Raw genomic sequence first — 16,983 nt, forward strand, 5'->3', positions numbered from 1 at the left:
TGTAAAATTATCTTTTTACATTTGTATTTGATAATAAAATCAGTTTACTCACAATAGATTACAAGTTTAAAAAGGATAAAATCAGTTATAATTTTAGTTCAAGATGGGAAACTAATTTAGGGGAAAAGTTTGGGTTAACAGCATTAAGCAATTCCCCACCCCACCTCCTCCACCCCACAAAAGATCAACTTACTATAGCCAAAGTTATGTGGTTTAGTTTTTTTAAAATGCCCTACATTAAACTACATATTAATTGGATAACTTGAATACTCACCTGCAAAAAACTGTGTGCGCTCCTAATTTGCTACCAATTGTATTAGCCTCCTTGATCATCACAGACAGTTTCAAGGAATTCCAGTCTGGCTGAACTAAATACAAAATACATCATTCACATAATCAAAGATAGCAAAGCAAAATTTAAAAAAGCCACTAAAAAAAGGAGACCTCTAAAATAATTTAGTAGAAAACATACCCTGGATTTACGATATACTGATAAAATGAAAAGGCAGTTAACACTTTCACAGGATGTTTCAAAACTGAGACACCAGTTAAAAGCATGTCAAATATTTATACTGGACTGATTAGATACTAATACATTTTAATCTCCTCTATTGGTCTTCAGTCTCCCAAGTGCTACTTTCTGTTATTTCTAGTAAAGTTTATCCTGTGAGATAATGGAAAAATCTCTGATGAAGAGCAGTAAGTACATAAACTTAGTGGTTCACTGAGCCATACCAAATGTGATCATAATAGTACTCATAGCCCTGCCTCAGGCACAAGTCTCAATCACATCCCAGCTAATAAAGATCCTGCAATTTCAGTACTAATGGGACTAATGTTCAGTACTAAATGTTGGAAAACAATAATCTACTAGGATCCAAAATCACCAAAAATGTAGCAACCAAGGAGAGGTACTACACTGGTCTCACAACAATATGTAAATAATTCTTTCTGCCAGGAGGTATGTCATCTTTATCTGGTTGCTGGAAGACAAGACATACATTCATATGCCCCACAACAGGATTGGATGATGAGGTGAAAGTACATTACTCCTCAAACATACTTGTTTTACTTTTATCCCCATTTCCACGATTATGCTGGAGAGTTTGTATTTCTTTAGAAAGTTTCTGCTTTTCAGCCTCCAAAGCTTCAAGAATCTTAGCATGGTGAATAGTATGATCTTCTAGAGCCTGAAAAAGGAGCAGATCCATCCATTTTAACTTATTTTTAAAATAAGCAGAGGATTAAATTCCCCTCCCCATTTTGGTTTGTTTGGTTGACTGGTGTTTAGGTGTTCTGTAATCAATTTCATTCTGGTCTGATCCTTCCGCTGCATACAGTAATGAAACCTTTCCTGTATAAGTTCTAACAATTTTTTACTGCATACACTGAAATATCTGCTATTGAAACTGGTGACACAGACACCACTTGAAAAGCAGAGAAGGAGCAACTGTTTGGGAGCCTGCATATCAGCTGTTACAATCTAACTGTTGCCTACCTGATCCTGTAGCAATATAAATTGACTAAATTGTCCTAACTTTGACCCCAGATAAAACAGGGTAAAAGTTGCAGTGGTTCTGCTATATTTTTTCATTACAGAATCATGCAGACATAACAGGTAGACTGTAACAGGTGATGTTAGTATTCTTTGAAAAGTCTATAATTGTTGACTCTGTTCACAGCACAAGACAGCTGAAATGAAGAAAACATTCCCTCTTTCAATTAAGATGTTTAAATGGCTGTTTTTCATTGTACACATTTAAAAATTAAAAACTTGCACTGCCTTCCTGGAAAATAATGAAGGTGTGACAAATACGAAAATTTAACTCAGAACACGATGCAAAGGTGTTACATTCTAATAATTCTATTTAGTCAGAATTCTTCACTTAGTCTCCTTTCATGTTCAACTTGTGAAACAATTCTGAAAGTAACCTTGCTCACTGACATCTTTTTCTAAGCATGTAACATAAAAAAGTGCACCTGTTCTTGCACTACCACTTGTGGGGAGTTCAACATTTCCCAAATTTAGGACATTAACAAAGTGGTCGTCATTACATAGAAAAGTGATTCTCCACCTCAAGTGCTGCAGCAGATGGGGTGCCCCAAGTTCTTTTTAAGGGTGTTGCAGGATGCCATGCAGTGTTTGTGCTGTTAGGTGTGCAAATGTGATTCACAAAATAAACCCAGATTTCAAACAAGAATTCATAGTGTTAAAAACATTCTGACTTGCTGTGGTCTGAGTTCTTTACAAAAGAAAAATTGTTCTATTATTTTTCTATAATCAAACAATAAATGAAAACTAAGAGCTGGCATTGTCCCAGGGGTGCCTTAAGTCTAAAAAGCTTGATAACCACTGACATAGACTACAGATGACTTCATTACTGCTCATCTCCTAAATAGCAGTTGATTTAATCAGAGAACAGTTCCAGAGACTAAACAGGATCTCAGTCTTCATAAGATCATTTGAAAAAAACTGTTTTTAAAAGAATCAACAAAGTTATACAATTATTTAATGGCTTATTTAAACCTGATTGATTGGACAAAGCACATTTTAAAAATGACCTGTTTGGTGGCTAGTGTTTCCATTTCCAGGCGCTTCTTGTTGAAACACACTTCTAACTCAAGATGATGTTTTGCTTTTTCCAGCTCTTGTATTTTGCTTGCAGCCTTCTGGTTATTCATTTCTTGCATTTGTTTCCTATGAGATTCATCTCTCTAGAAAAAACAAAAAGACAGAAGGAAGGGTTCCTGGTAAACCATAAATTCCAACCTACCTAATCTATTTGCAAAAGATACTTTTTAGCAGCTATTTCTTTTTCAATAGGTGGAGAAATAAGGCCACTAAAGATCATTCACAGTAATCCAATCCTAACAACAGAAGGAGAAAAGGGGTGGCTACAGCCCATTCAAAAGCCTTGTATGCTATAGAATTGTTAGCATGGTGATATAGCTGTGATGGTCCAAAATTGTGAGAGAGGCAGTATCTTTTATTGGACTAACTGTATAGTCAGGATAGTTAGACAAGCTTTCAGACTTTGTTTTCAAAAGTTTGTCTAACTTAATCCCAACAATGCAGTTTGTCCAGTAAATATATATCACCCAAAAATCCTTGCCATCTATCCTATAATACATGCCTGTTATGTTTATTACTTTGCCAGCGTGCATTATCTATTGAAGCCAGAGTGTACAATGCTGTATAATACAGGGGTTATTGACTGCCAATCCTTGGGCTAGATGCAGCCTGCAGAGCCATGCCATACAGCCTGTAGGAGTCCCCACAGATCTGAACATTTAGTGGTAGGAGAGCAATAGCAACAACTGTTGCTCCACTGCTGCCAGACTTCTAAACCTGTGGGTAGCCCTGCTAGATCAATGTGCAGAAGTGGTCTAGGGCCTGATCCATGCACATGGGGACCAGCTGGAGACAGCCTGGGGCTATAGGAGGTAGCACAGGCCCCCATCTTATGAGGGGTCAAGTAGAAGTGGCACAGGACCCAATCCCATTACACACTGTCCAATTCAGCCTGTGGAGGGGTCCTGTACTACTCATCCAGCCTACTGCACCAAAAGGAAGTATCACTAATCTAACAGGATACAATAGATTCTTGCCTCAAGAAGCATGCAAATTAGCAATCCAGTAAGAACGATACAAAAAAAATTGAACGTGAGTGCACTATAGATTAAATGCATTACGAAATGGAGATGAGTTTTTCTAAATGTTTTACCTACTCATACAACATTTGAAATAAAGAAAAATGCAAATAAAATGGTTTAATTATTTCTGATTCAGCCCTATGCAAATGGAAGTATATTAAGCTAATTTGGAAGAAATAACTCTTATTCTAGAGTAATATTGTCCACACACATAGCATAGCAAGAATCTTATTTTACAATTACTCCTTTTGTACATAAGGGACAGAGCCTGGTATTCATGAAGTGAGAGGCTACTCACACAGGACACCATAGAAAATGACATGCTATATCTTTTCATTTGATTATGCAATAGCAGCTTACCAGTTCTGCTTCCAGTGATTTTATCTTGCTTTCATAAACTTTTTTTTGAGATAGGAGTTCTTGCTGAGCCATTTCTTTTGCAATTTGGATACCCTGAATCATTTCTTCCTTAGCTTTCAGTCGTGCCTCCTCAATTTCTGATTCAAGCCTAGAAGGATGAAGGAATTTCAAATTTAAATATTAGCTTTTAACCTGTCTTTTACAGCTCTCTCAGAGAGATTATATTATTCCTTCTGTTAAGAATATACTGCATATCCAAAACCCTTTGATCTTAATAGTGGTGAATTTTCTGTTTGTTTTAAAAGTACTGGTGTTCTGCAGAGATTCAGTTTCTTAAGGCAAAACATACATGTGATGAAAAATAGGGTAATCATATCATATTTTAGTCTCAACTGCTACATTTTAATCACATTTTACTCCAAGATTTGTTTTATTAAGAATCTTTCACAATTAATATCCACATGAGACCCACAAATAAACACTAGAATGGAAGAACTCAACATTCAGTCAAGGAAGACTGCAGAAATCAAGCATGTAGTCAAGGAAGGGATATTGCACCTTCTGTGGGCCAGTAAAATACCTTATCTCCAGGGATCCAGGTTTTCTGTTTGCCATGCAAAAACATGGATCTTCTCCTTTAAACACAAGGGACAGAGTTCCAGCATGCTTGGGGCTGAGGTCAGGAGGAAGGAAGGGGAGGGGAAGTAGGATACAGGGGCACACATGCACACATGCAGATGGCAGCCAGGCAGGGTATTGGAGAACAGCTCCCAAAGCTCCCTCCAGGTAAAACTATGGTGGTGGATGGCAGAAGGGGGCACAGGCGACAAAACAGAGGGAGATGTGCCCCTGTGCAGGGCTGCAGCCTACTCAGACTAAGCTCCAGGCAACTGGTCTCTGCAGCCCAGCAGGTGGGACCGCTACACTGCCATGGCTGCCAAGGTGAGGTGCCCCCTGCCCACCTGGCAGCAGTGGGGGCACAACTCCATGCCATTGTGCCTCACCTTGGAGACCATGCCCCCCTTCCCTACACACCCACCCACCCCATGCCCTACAGACTCACCCCCTTCCTCACACACTGGGAGGCTGAGGCCTGGGGCAGCAGGTCAAGAGTAAGGAGCACCAGCAGGGCCAGTGGGCTCTGGGTCAGGAGTAAGGGGCAACAGCATGGGGCAGGGCACCAGCATATCAGGACTGCTCAGTACCACAAAGCAGCAGGGAGGACAAGTTCAGCTGGACTCACATCCTGGTGAGTAAAAGGGGCAGGGGAGCTCTCATTTTCCATGATAAAAAACAAAAACAAATGTCAAAACGTATAGGTATTTAGAATTTATTTTATTATAATGATTGAAGTACTGGTAGGCTTCTAAATTGCTTAAAAATTGTAAATATATCAACAAAACATTGTATGCAACCAATACAGATAGATAGATCCATAGAGCGATACATAACCACACTAATCATATGCAACAAGTTGCACTGATCTATCCTTGTGGTAGAGTCCCATCAGCATCTTGGCCTTTTTGGCTAAGATCAAACATAGCATTTTTGGCACCAAGGACAGGGTGTCAAGATTGGCTCTGGCCACCATGGTGCTGGCCTAGTATTATAGTACCTCTTGACCCAGTGCCAGTTTGGAGGCAGCTGAATGGATGGGGCTCCTCTATAACAGCATCAGATGCGCCTCCCTGCACATCAACTGCAGGAAGAACTCTGTCCTGGATTCCAGCCTCAACATCCAGGGCAAGCAGGTAAGGTGCCTAAGGGACGGCAAGAGCTACATCTACCTGGGAACACCCACCAAACACTGGGCAAAGCAGACACCAGAAGAGACCACCCGTGGGATCGTGCAGGACGTGCACAAGCTGAACTTGTCCCTACTGGCCCCCTGACAGAAGACAGATGCAGTGAACACTTTCTTCATCCCCCACATCATGTTCATCCTGAGGAAACTGGTGGTCCCTAAGACCCCCCTCAACAAGGTGGATGCCGAGATCTGACAGCTGCTCAAGAAGTGGCTGCACTTCTCACTGTGGGCCAGCAACAAAATCCCGCATGTCCTGTTGGTAGGGAGGCACCAATGTGCCACATGGGAGACCTCTGCGATACCACAATGGTCACCCACACCTTCCGCCTCCTGACCTGCCGGCCCTGAAGAAGAAACCCCCAAGAAGACTGCAAGGCAGTCCACCAGACATGACCTAGCCACCTTCCCGAGTGGTTTGCTGGAGGGTGAGTTCAGTGGAAACAGCAAGGTCTTTACTTTACCTTGCTGTGAAGCCAAGCCCACAATGCCTTGTGCAACCTTGGGAAGCACATTGACTAAGCCTAGACCTGGAACAAGGAATGCCAGAAGCTGGGAGTACTGCTGTTCCTGACCTCCAACACCAACTGCGTCGTGACCCCACTACATGAGGACCTTCCTGGAACATTCTTGAAGGTCACCATCCGAGCCAGGTATGCCAGCAACCTAAGGGCAAAGCCTAGCCAAAGCAAGGTCTTTGAACTCACCTCGAAGTGGGATGTCAGCAACCATTTCATGCCTTCCTGACTGCATCCCCTCACTGCTGGCCCATGTTCATCTTGGCATCAATAATGACTCCAAGATACTTTTCTGCCTCTACACTGATGAGAGGAGAGTTCCCCAGCCTGTACATAATGTTGCTGGTTCTTCCTCCCCAAGTGCATCACCTTGCACTTATCAATGTTGAAATCCATCCTGTTCTCATCCGCCCACCCCTGTAACCTGTCTAGGTCCAATTGCAGCCTATTCCTCCCATCTAGCGTGCCCACATCCCCCCATATCTTGGTGTCGTCAGCAAATTTGAACAGGGTGCTTTTTACCCCCTCGTCCAAGTCACTGATGAAGATGTTGAATGGTGCGGGCCTGAGGACTGAGCCCTGTGGAACCCCACTGCCCACATCCCTCCAGGTCAAAAATGACCCATCCACCACCACTCTCTGGGCGCAGGCCCTCCAGCCAGTTAGCAACCCATTTGACTGTGTAGGTGTTGACACCACAGTCCCCCAGTTTTTTAATGAGAATGGCGTGAGAGACAGTGTCGAAGGCCTTCCTAAAGTCCAAAGACCACGTCCACTGCTACCCCTGTATCTAAGGATTTTGTGACCTGGTCATAGAAGGCCACCAGGTTGGCCTGACAGGACCTGCCTCTAATGAGCCCGTGTTGGTTGCCTCTAAGCATAAGCTCTCCCACTGGCCCCTTGTGGACATGTGCCAGGATAATTCTCTCAAAAAGCTTATCCAGGATTGAGGTAAAACTAACTGGCCTATAGTTTCCTGGGTCCTCCTTCCTCCCTTTTTTGAAAATCGGAACCACGTTGGTCCTCTTCCAGTCCTCTGGCACCATACCAGAGCACCACAACTGCTTGTAAAGCCATGCCAGGGGTCTCGCAGTGACCTCAGCTAATTTCCTCAGCACTCTGGAGTGGAGATCGTCTGGACCAGCTGACTTACATACATCCAGTCCCTCCAGAAGTTCCCCAACTAGATCCTCACTGACCCTTGGCCTAGGTGTGCCTCCCCTGAGGCCTCAGGGGGTCCCGGAGTGGGGGCTGATCCGGTCTCTGCTCAGGAACACAGAGGCAAAGAAGTTGTTAAATAGGTTAGCTTTGTCGTCTGGTGTGATGACCAGATTTCCTAGCGTGTCTTGCAGGGGTCCCACGTTACCCAGTACCGTCTTTTTGCCCACTATGCATTTAAAAAAGGACTTCTTGTTGTCCTTGATCTGGGTAGCTAGTCCCAGTTCCATCTCCGTCTTGGCCTTCCTGACCGCCCCCCAGCAGCCACGAGAAAGCTCAGTGTAGTCCTCCCTGGTGATGACCCCTCCCTTCCATTGGGTGTATGTCTCTCTTTTAGCTAGGAAGATTGTTTTGGAAATGTTTCAGAAAATTTCAGCATTTTGGAGCCGGGCTTGCAGGGAAACAGCTGCATGCTGCTGCTCTGCCGTGCGACTGGGCTCCAGAGGGAGCAGAGATCCATGCCAGGGGTCTCCTCACAGCCACTGCCCCAGCAATGCGGGGCTGCACAGGATAGGCAGCAGCATCAAGGAGACCCCAGCATGGTTCTCTGCGGAGCCAAGTCACATGGCAGGGCAGTGCTAGTCCCTGCAACATGACCTGGCTCTGCAAGGAGCAGAGATCTGGGGCTGCACAGGGCAGGCAGAGGCAGTGAGGAGACCCCAGCGCAGTTCTCTGCTCCCCGCAGAGCCGAGTTGCACAGCAAAGACCAGCAGGTTTGCTCATCGCTCTGCACTGCTTACCTGCCCCGCGACCCAGCGTGACAGGGATCAGAGATCCATGCGGGGGTCTCCTTGCCTGCACAGAGGGCAGCAGCCCTCCCCTTCTCCTGAATGAGCCACCCACAGCCCCATCCTACTCTCTGCTGGGGTCCTGCAGCCCCCGGCCCCAAGCCCCACCTGCCTGGGTAGGGCAGTGTGACAGTTGCAGCCTGTTCGAAACAAACTCAGAAGATTCGGCCAAAACAAAACAAGACAGTGATCCGAAACACCAAAATGAACCACAGTCCTCTGAAATGGCCAAATTCAAAACCGAATCAAAACACAGATGTTTTGCACAGCCCTAGTTTCCTTGTATGCAATTATAAGATAAGGGGCTTTTTTATGCTGATTGGAGAAAAAATAATCTTATTTTATATTCAAGTAAATACAGTATTAAAAATAAATCTTCATTCAGCTTTATCCATGTTTTTGATGCATTTTTTTGGAAGGGGAAAGCATTACATCTATGAAAGGTACTGGATACCACAGTCTACATTCCACAATGCCACCCTACAAAACACAGTATGCAGAAAGGCCACAGATCACCACACAAGTCCACAAAACCAGCAACAACCCTAGACACACCAAGAAAGCAAAGTCTTGCGCTCAGGAAGGAACAATTCCATGGACAAATACAGGCTGGGGACTGACTGGCTAAGCAGCAGCTCTGAAGAAAAGGACCTAGGAGTTACAGTAGACTATAAGATGAATATGAGCCAATAGCATGCCCTTGTTGTGAAGAAGGACTCCAATCTCTTCTAGAAAGATCTGCTTTGCCACTAACCTGCTGTACCTGCTTATACCTCTTCATTACCAGTTCAGAGCTTTCCTCCATCCCTCCAAGCAGACTGTTTGTATCTGCATAGAGTCCTTTTATTTATTTTAAATTTAGCTTAGCCTGTGTCTGCTTCTCCTTCACTGTCCAGATTCGGATTCGGCCAAATCAGGAAGATTCGATGCCGATTCAGAGTCAGCAATTCAGACATAGACACAGCTTTAAGAGTTTTTTCTACGTACCTTGAGGTAGCAGGTGTGGCTTGTGAATGCTGCAATGTTGGGGTTCATGGAGCATCCCACAGGAGTGCAGGGGGGCCCTCCACATGCTCAGCGGTGAACCCGCAGTGGTTCAGAAGCACTTCCAGTCCACTTCTGGGGCTGCCAGGGAGCATGCTGGGTGGCCCCCCCATGCCTGCCTGGCTTGGTGATCGACCGCAGGGGACCCCAGGTGCTACCCCCCCCGTAAGTACCAGTCACCAAGCCGAGGGAGTGTGAGGGGCCCCCTAGCGCACTCCCTGGCAGACCTGGAAGTGGACTGGAAGTGCTTCTGCTCCACTTCTGGGTCTGCTGCTGAGTGCACTGGGGAGCCCCCCACTCGTCTGTAGGACACTCTATGTGCCCCAGCACCACAGCATTCATGAGCCCCCGCTACCTAAAGGTATGTAGAAAAAAAACATTAAAGTTGTCTCTATGTTCGAATCGATTCAGAGAGACTAAAGGGTCCTCTGATTTGATTCAGATTCAGAGGTTCAGCCACTGAATCGGGCTGAATCAAATCAGGGACTGAAGCTTCACACAGGCCTAATACTTACTTCTCCTAAAAATGGAGTATATGTCTTTTACATATTGGATGTTTATATCCTTACATTTCATATTTCACAAAAAAACAGCATGCTGCCATAGCAGAAATAATCACAAAAAAGGCTGAAAGGGTCTCCTAGAGGTCTGCTAGTTCAGCTCAAGGCAGAATCATCCCCATCTCAACCACCAACATAAATATTTATCTAACCTGCACTTAAAAACTTCCAATGACAACCTGCCTAGATGATCTGTTCCAGGACTTCATTACCTGGCACAGATAGAAAGTTCTTCTCATTACTCAGTCTAAATCTCCCTGGATGCAATTTAAGCCCATTACTTCTTTTCCTGTTCTCTGTAATGCTCAGAAGACAATTGATCACTATCCTCTTTATAAGAACACTTTTTTGTATTTGAAGGCTGGATTGAACCACCCTTCCATATTAACAAAAAAAAAAAAAAAAAAGAATATATGTCATGTTTTCTAGATATCTAATTACTTTTGCTGCTTTCTTCTTCTTTCCCATTTTTCCACCTCCTGGGTATGATATAAAGTTTAATACTCACACTTGGACACAATGCTCCAGGTAAGGCCTTATTTGCACCAAATAATATGAAGAAGAATCACTTCCTGCTACTGGCATACAACACTCCTATTAATATAGACTAGGATGCTCTTTTGTGCACCTTATTTTCAGATTGGGAGAACCAATACTTACTGTGACCTTTGTGCAACCAGAAGTTCATTTTTTGCAAATTCAAAATCTTTTGGACCATCACTTGAAAGGGTCATTCCACAAGATAGCCTTTTTACTTTCTGAACTTCAACAGGATGATTAAACCTAAAATAATGGTCTCCACCAAGGATCACCCGATCACCCTGAAAAAATAAAAAAAATCTGTAGTTTTCAAATTTTACAATAAACATACAGTACAAGAAACTTGGGAAACTTTAAGAGATCTAATATTCTTGTCAAATTTAACCATTTCAGAGTGTTCTCAAAATCTACAGTCAAAGCTTTTTAACCACTGCTGGATGTTTATTAATATGCAATATGTAAACAGAGTTAATCTTTTGACGACAAACTTACATGATGCAGAATTGTTCGGTCCAAAATTTGTTTCCCATTAACATATGTCTTTGCTTCTCCCAGGGGGGTAATACTCACGTTACTGTGAACATTTTTGATAATGCTGAAAACAAGAAACATTTGTGACATCAACAAGCATTGTGAATTTAAAATAAAGTCTATAGACTAGAGCACATTATAGACAGACAGACAACTTATGGCACTCTCTCTACCCTCAGTCATTAATTTCTCTGCCACACACTCAGTGCAACATCTAACTGGCAGCTGCCACAGCCCTTCTGGCTCTGTGACAAGGGCAGATCTTTCACTACTGGATCCTGCACTTACCCTCCCCCCACAAAATTCAAGCTAGCCATTACCAATAGCAACAAAAATCAGAAATAACTGGCAGCAATATTAAGTGGAGACTGTATTGGGAGGGATGTTTGAGAGCAGCCCTTCGCACAGAACAGGAGGGCTGGGGTGTTATAGATGGCAACCTTTTAAAAATGGCGATGCTGATCCCAACTCCTAAATTATTAGGGGTGGCAAACTTGTGGCATGACTGCCACAAGTGGTCTGGGGCACCATACAACAGATCAGCAAGGGAGTAGAGAACACAGTGGCAGATAGGGAAGGGAGCAGAAAGCAAAGTAGTAGATCAGGCAGAGGAGAGGAAGCATAAAGCAGAGCAGCAGGCCAGGCAGGGAGCAGAGAACTGAGAGCAGAAGGCAGGAGAAGCAGATCAGGCAGAGGAAGAGGATTGGAAAGGCGCTCGGGGAAGCTGCAGGGTTAATTTGTGGCATGCTTGCCAAAAAGTTGGTCTCACTGTTTTAGACTGCTTTTTCCCCCCAGAAAAAATGATAGTCTTCACACTAATCATTCATTGCACCATATTCCTCAAGTATATTGCTTTATGACTGACAGCTTTCATTTCAAATCAGAAGTAACTTTAAGTATGAAGAGATCTGCTACTAAAAAAAAAATCAGAGCAATTTCCTGCCATCTGAACTGATTAATCAAATTACCTTTTATATATTATTTTTCACTAGTACATTATTTAGATTTTCTTGTTATATAACTGGTTCTAGACAGATATTCACATGGTAAAACAGTTCTACAACCTGGCCAACTCACAGAGAAAAGTTATTTAATTCAGAAATTTTAGCTATGATGAATAATACAGCAAGGAAAATATTGAAACATGGTGAAAAGAAAACTACAGCGGCATCTCAATTTTAGAAGACTACATTTTCTATTCACATTTTAGAAAGTTTATATATACGCTTTTCCTAAATCAAAACTGAAACTTTAAAGATGAAAGCTCCTGCTACCTGGTATAGTTGTCTCCTTGGTCAAAAGCCTCTACCAAGTGGCAAGGGCAGAGGGGAGCAGATGGAGGTGAAAGTGGGCATTAGGTTTCTATTTATGGATAATTAACATGCATGTTCACCAAAACATTTTCCACAAAAATCCTTAGTGAGGGCTAGCACTGTATTTCTCAACTTACAGATTCCTCTATGTATATAAAATACCACAAAACATTTAGTAACCTGCATATCTTCTGCACATTTAATTGTATTTTATTGTTTCTCAACAGGAATGAATCCATTAAAATGTTTTTGGTTTGGTATGGAGCAGTGACCCATAAACAAAATACTATTCTTCTGTCAGCTAGAATCAGCATTGTGCTTCAAATAAGAAGTGGACAATGACCAATTAAATACGATAGAACATGAAGACTTAACACTCATCGCCTCTTCTATATCTTTCACTATTTAGATCATCTAATCCTGACATCATAATTAATATTTTTTGCTTATTTTTAAAGTGTTACATTTCATTCCTGTATAGAACTGATAATAAAAAAAAAATCATTTGATATATTCATGTATTTATATTTTGCATTTCCTATTTTATGTTATGAAACAGCTCTCTGTAATATTAGTCATTCAAAAACATTAATCACCTCACACAAAGGAAATTGACTTCCTTTTTAGCTAAGATTGAGAACAGCAACATAATCCAGATGACTGGGACACTGAAAAATTCTGTGATCATTCCAAAAAAATGCAGGGAGTATTTTAATATTTTATAAAACTAAACGAAGTACTGATCAACAACCCTAATAAGTTCCTCACTTTAAGCACGTGGATAATCTTTAACTCAATGCAACTATATACAAGATTGAAGGTACATATTTAAAAAAACAGAGTATTTAAATGACTTTGCTCAATCCCTTGATTGAAGTCAAGTTGCATCAGAATTGTGTGACCTTTCCATTTAAAGTGAGAAGTTACAATACATAGCACCATACAAAAACATTTCTTTCAAAACTTTGTTCCCTAAACAGACAGTTTAGCTAGGCTAATTCTAAAGACAAACAAGATTACTATCCTGACAAAGATCAGATATACTTGAAGTAATTAACCGTTTTTTGGGGGGGGGGAGGGGGGGGAAGAAGGGGGGAAGGGAGGGAAGGAAGAGCAAGAGAGAAAAAGACAGTATCACATACCAGTGATCATCAGCAATCAGAACTCCAGAGAGCTGAATATCATGAGCTGAATTTGGTTTGTACTTTCCAACTGTAGTTTCTCCTTCTTTTATCATGTACAAGAGCAACTCAGAGAGCTGGGGATCCTCATTGAGATTGACAAGGTTTGGTAAACGATTGTCCATCTTGAATGTAATTCCTGCTTTCTATGCAATCAATTCAGAAAAAAAAAATTTGAGATTTGTTTATGTGTAATGATACGTATTTAAGAAATAAAGTGTGCATGCCCTACACATATAATTTTAAAGCACTAACCTGAAGAGAATAACTAATATTGACCACTCCCTGCAAGAGCTATGTAGAAGAGGGAAATTGATTCTTGGGAGAAACCTGATTCTTCACACTAAGGTGTTTGTTAGTATAAAACTTGTCCTATATAACCATAATTTGTATAAAACAGGTACCTGTAATTCTTTTGTTTCTTCAAATTTTCTTTTTTCTGCTTGTTCAAGTTTTTCTTTCCAGTCCCTTAGCATATCACAAACACATACAAACACAAAAAAGTTAGTTTAGAAAAATTAAAGTTACGTTCTAATAGAGTAGGAGAACTACTTTGCTATTTTTGCTACTTGACATTTCAAAGACATTCACGACCTCACCTTTGCATCTCTGCCATATCCTTGTCTTGCTGGTGTAGTTTTCCCCTTAAAGATGTTATTTCCTGCAGATAACGTCTGTATTTTTCAGGGTCAGTCTTCTGAGCATTTTTCTGAGCTGCTCTCAGTTTTTCAATTTCTGCTTTCAGTTCTAATTAAGAGACAGAGCAAAATTCATCCATTACACAAAATACTGGATGCTAAATTAACCAATGTTTAATTAAAAACAACACTGTATCCCATTTTATCAGAGTTCTAAGGATTTTATCCTAACATCTAGTGTTCCTTGGGATTTTGTCAATAGAAAACATCCCATTCACTCCTTGATTTGGGGAAGATTGGGAGTGTGGGTGGGAAGGGAGAAGAGAGAGCAAGAACACAGTTTTGAAGTTTATTTATTAATTTATTTTTTAAGAGAAATACATTAGTGTTTTATTACTCTGTACACCTGAAATTCAAGGCACCAAAACAGTTTGCAACTGGTTAGTCTGAAACACTTTAGAGTTAAAAAGTGTCTTTTATATATAGTTAATTTCTTGTTGGTAGTTAAAGTCTAGTATTCACTTGTCTATCATGCATTTCTCCAAAACAGGTGATAACACTGGCAACAGCAGCTGAAAGGAGCTGCTGCCACCAGAACCTCCAAGAAGCAGAGTCTGGGTGCTGTGCCACTCCAACCCCACTACATGCCAGGAGAGTGGTGGGACTGGCTGCACATGCCACGGCCCGGATTGCCCCCCAAGCCTGGGCCAAGGGACCTACCACAGACCGGATAAAAATCCTTGGCAGGCTGAATCCGGCCCACAAGCCATATTTTGCCCACCCCGGCTTAGGCATTAGTAGGTCTGAATTTCTTAATGCTAATTATTCAGAAAAAAAATTAGAAACAATATTAAAATGAATCTCTCTCAAATATGCAGTTGTTACAAGAAGGCACTGATTGGATATATTATAGACAGATTAAAAATGCATGCAAATAAAAAATAATCGCACTGATATCAGCCTTACCTCGGATTAATTTAGCATTCATGTCTTCGTTTACTTTGGCAATGTTGATTATCAAACAGGCTTGCTTAGCGTATCGAAGAGTGCTAAGCGTTTCCTCTACATAACTGGCAGCTGGGCTTATTGTAGCAATCATAGTAGTTTTTGAATTTCCACCTAAACTTTCCTTTAACAACCTTCATTAAGAAAAAAAATGAAATGGCATTTACTCCCAGTGCTGAAACCAAAATTTACCCCTACAGTTCATAATGGATTACATACTATATACATACAAATAAAAACAAACAAAGAAACCCTTGCGTTTACTATTTGGTTCAAGATGGTTTTCAAATCAACTAGAAGCCATAAGAAGAAGCAGGAAAAGACTCGAGATACATGGCCCATGTCTCAAGATATCTTAATTCCCTCAAAGTTAAGATAAACTCAACTACTTTTTTCTGTAATAAATGTGATATATTGTTTCATTCTTTATGACTCATAAGATTCTTACTGTCACACACATGTCTACAGCACCTCCACTGCCACCACTCATCCCATCACCAGAGGTGGGTCTAGATCTGGCCCACAAGGAGCCCAGCAGTTCAAATCAGGTTTCAAATGATTTTGACACTCTTGTTTTAAGAGTTACATAAATAAATCTCAGGTCAATTTTGAGCCAAGTACCATGTCAACTATTTTGTTTATACGTTTCTTACTGACAATACCAATTTAATACATGGAGGGGACTATCACCTGGATTAAAGATTTTTTATTAGTTGTATTAGATTTTAAAAATTTGTTCTTCTATTGAAATCTCATGCCAAACTACACTATCCCTGTGTCACGGAGTGGGTGCAGGGGCGGCCGTGATCCCACTAGCGCCCCCTTCCGTGTCCAATTAGGTGATTCAGCACCCTCAACTCGCCTGCCACGTCTTTGATTTTCTAAGTTCAGTAAGGGAGGCTGCCTTGTCTCACCTTGGACACTACTCCGCTCTATGCCCCGTTCCGATTGGGGTGCCCCAGTGCACCCCTGCCTTATGGGCGGTGCGTGCCTCCAAACCCCCCCTTTAGCATGCCCCAAGCCTCGCAGCTGTACTGGACGTTCTCCTGTCATATATTCGCCCCTCCTGGGCTTCTATTCCCCTCTCGCCCTCTCCCAGGCCTACTCGCCCCACCTAGGCTTCTGTACAGCTCTGTCGAGCTCTGTTCTGCTCAGCCCTCACTGGAGCCTGTGTTGCATTGCTCGCGCTTCCCTGCCCTCTCTAGGGGCTCCCGCCCCCTCTGGGGCCTGTGCCGCACTGCTCGCGCTTCCCTCATCCTCTCTGGGGCCTATGCCGCACTGCTCGCACTACCCTTGCCCTCTCTGGGGCCTGTGCCGCGCTTCCCATGGTCGGGGCTCAGGTGGCCGTAGCCGTGCCTGGCACCCTGACCCTCCCTTGGGGTCTCACACCCTACTCAGGCTTTACTCCCAATACTGCCCTGCTGGGCTGGGGTCGGGATCCCCCACTAGCTCCGGGGCTCTTTGCTGCCCCCTTTTTTGCTCCGGGGCTGGGCCAACGCGCCCCCAAACAAAGCTGAGCCTTCACCCTCACCCTCTGGGGCCTGTGCCGCGCCTCTTGTGCTTGTTGCCCCCCTCTGGGGCCTATACCGCACCTCTCGCGCTCATTGCCCCCCGTGGGGTCTCGCTCGCGCATTTCCCATGCTTGGGGCCAGGGGGCTGCAGCCGTGTCTGGCCCCTTGACCCTTTCCTGGGTCACTTGCCCCACTGGGCCAAATACCGCCCTCACGGGCTGGGGTCCGAAACCCCGCACACCGCGCCTCTCCGGCGCAAACAGCTGTGCCCCACTGGCACCACTCGCAGTGCCACTACTGGGCACCCGGGACCCCCAG

General features: G+C 43.0%; 1 protein-coding gene across 3 annotated transcripts in view; it reads right to left on the reverse strand.

The window, feature by feature from the left end:
- KIF14 (kinesin family member 14) overlaps positions 1 to 16,983 on the reverse strand; it is a 67,026-nt gene that overhangs the window by 25,517 nt on the left and 24,526 nt on the right. For all 3 annotated transcript variants that reach the window (XM_090048895.1, XM_090048894.1, XM_090048896.1), the window contains 10 exons: positions 15,116 to 15,288; positions 14,111 to 14,258; positions 13,916 to 13,979; positions 13,473 to 13,657; positions 10,979 to 11,081; positions 10,607 to 10,767; positions 4,015 to 4,162; positions 2,563 to 2,715; positions 1,064 to 1,190; positions 275 to 368 (listed from right to left, as the gene is read on the reverse strand). In XM_090048895.1, coding sequence (XP_089905021.1) covers positions 275 to 368; positions 1,064 to 1,190; positions 2,563 to 2,715; positions 4,015 to 4,162; positions 10,607 to 10,767; positions 10,979 to 11,081; positions 13,473 to 13,657; positions 13,916 to 13,979; positions 14,111 to 14,258; positions 15,116 to 15,288 — 1,356 coding nt within the window. The remainder of the gene's footprint in view (positions 1 to 274; positions 369 to 1,063; positions 1,191 to 2,562; positions 2,716 to 4,014; positions 4,163 to 10,606; positions 10,768 to 10,978; positions 11,082 to 13,472; positions 13,658 to 13,915; positions 13,980 to 14,110; positions 14,259 to 15,115; positions 15,289 to 16,983) is intronic.

The sequence above is a fragment of the Crocodylus siamensis genome, chromosome 5, assembly GCF_052110815.1.
Source record: "Crocodylus siamensis isolate JL-2025a chromosome 5, ASM5211081v1, whole genome shotgun sequence".
NCBI lineage: Eukaryota > Metazoa > Chordata > Crocodylia > Crocodylidae > Crocodylus > Crocodylus siamensis.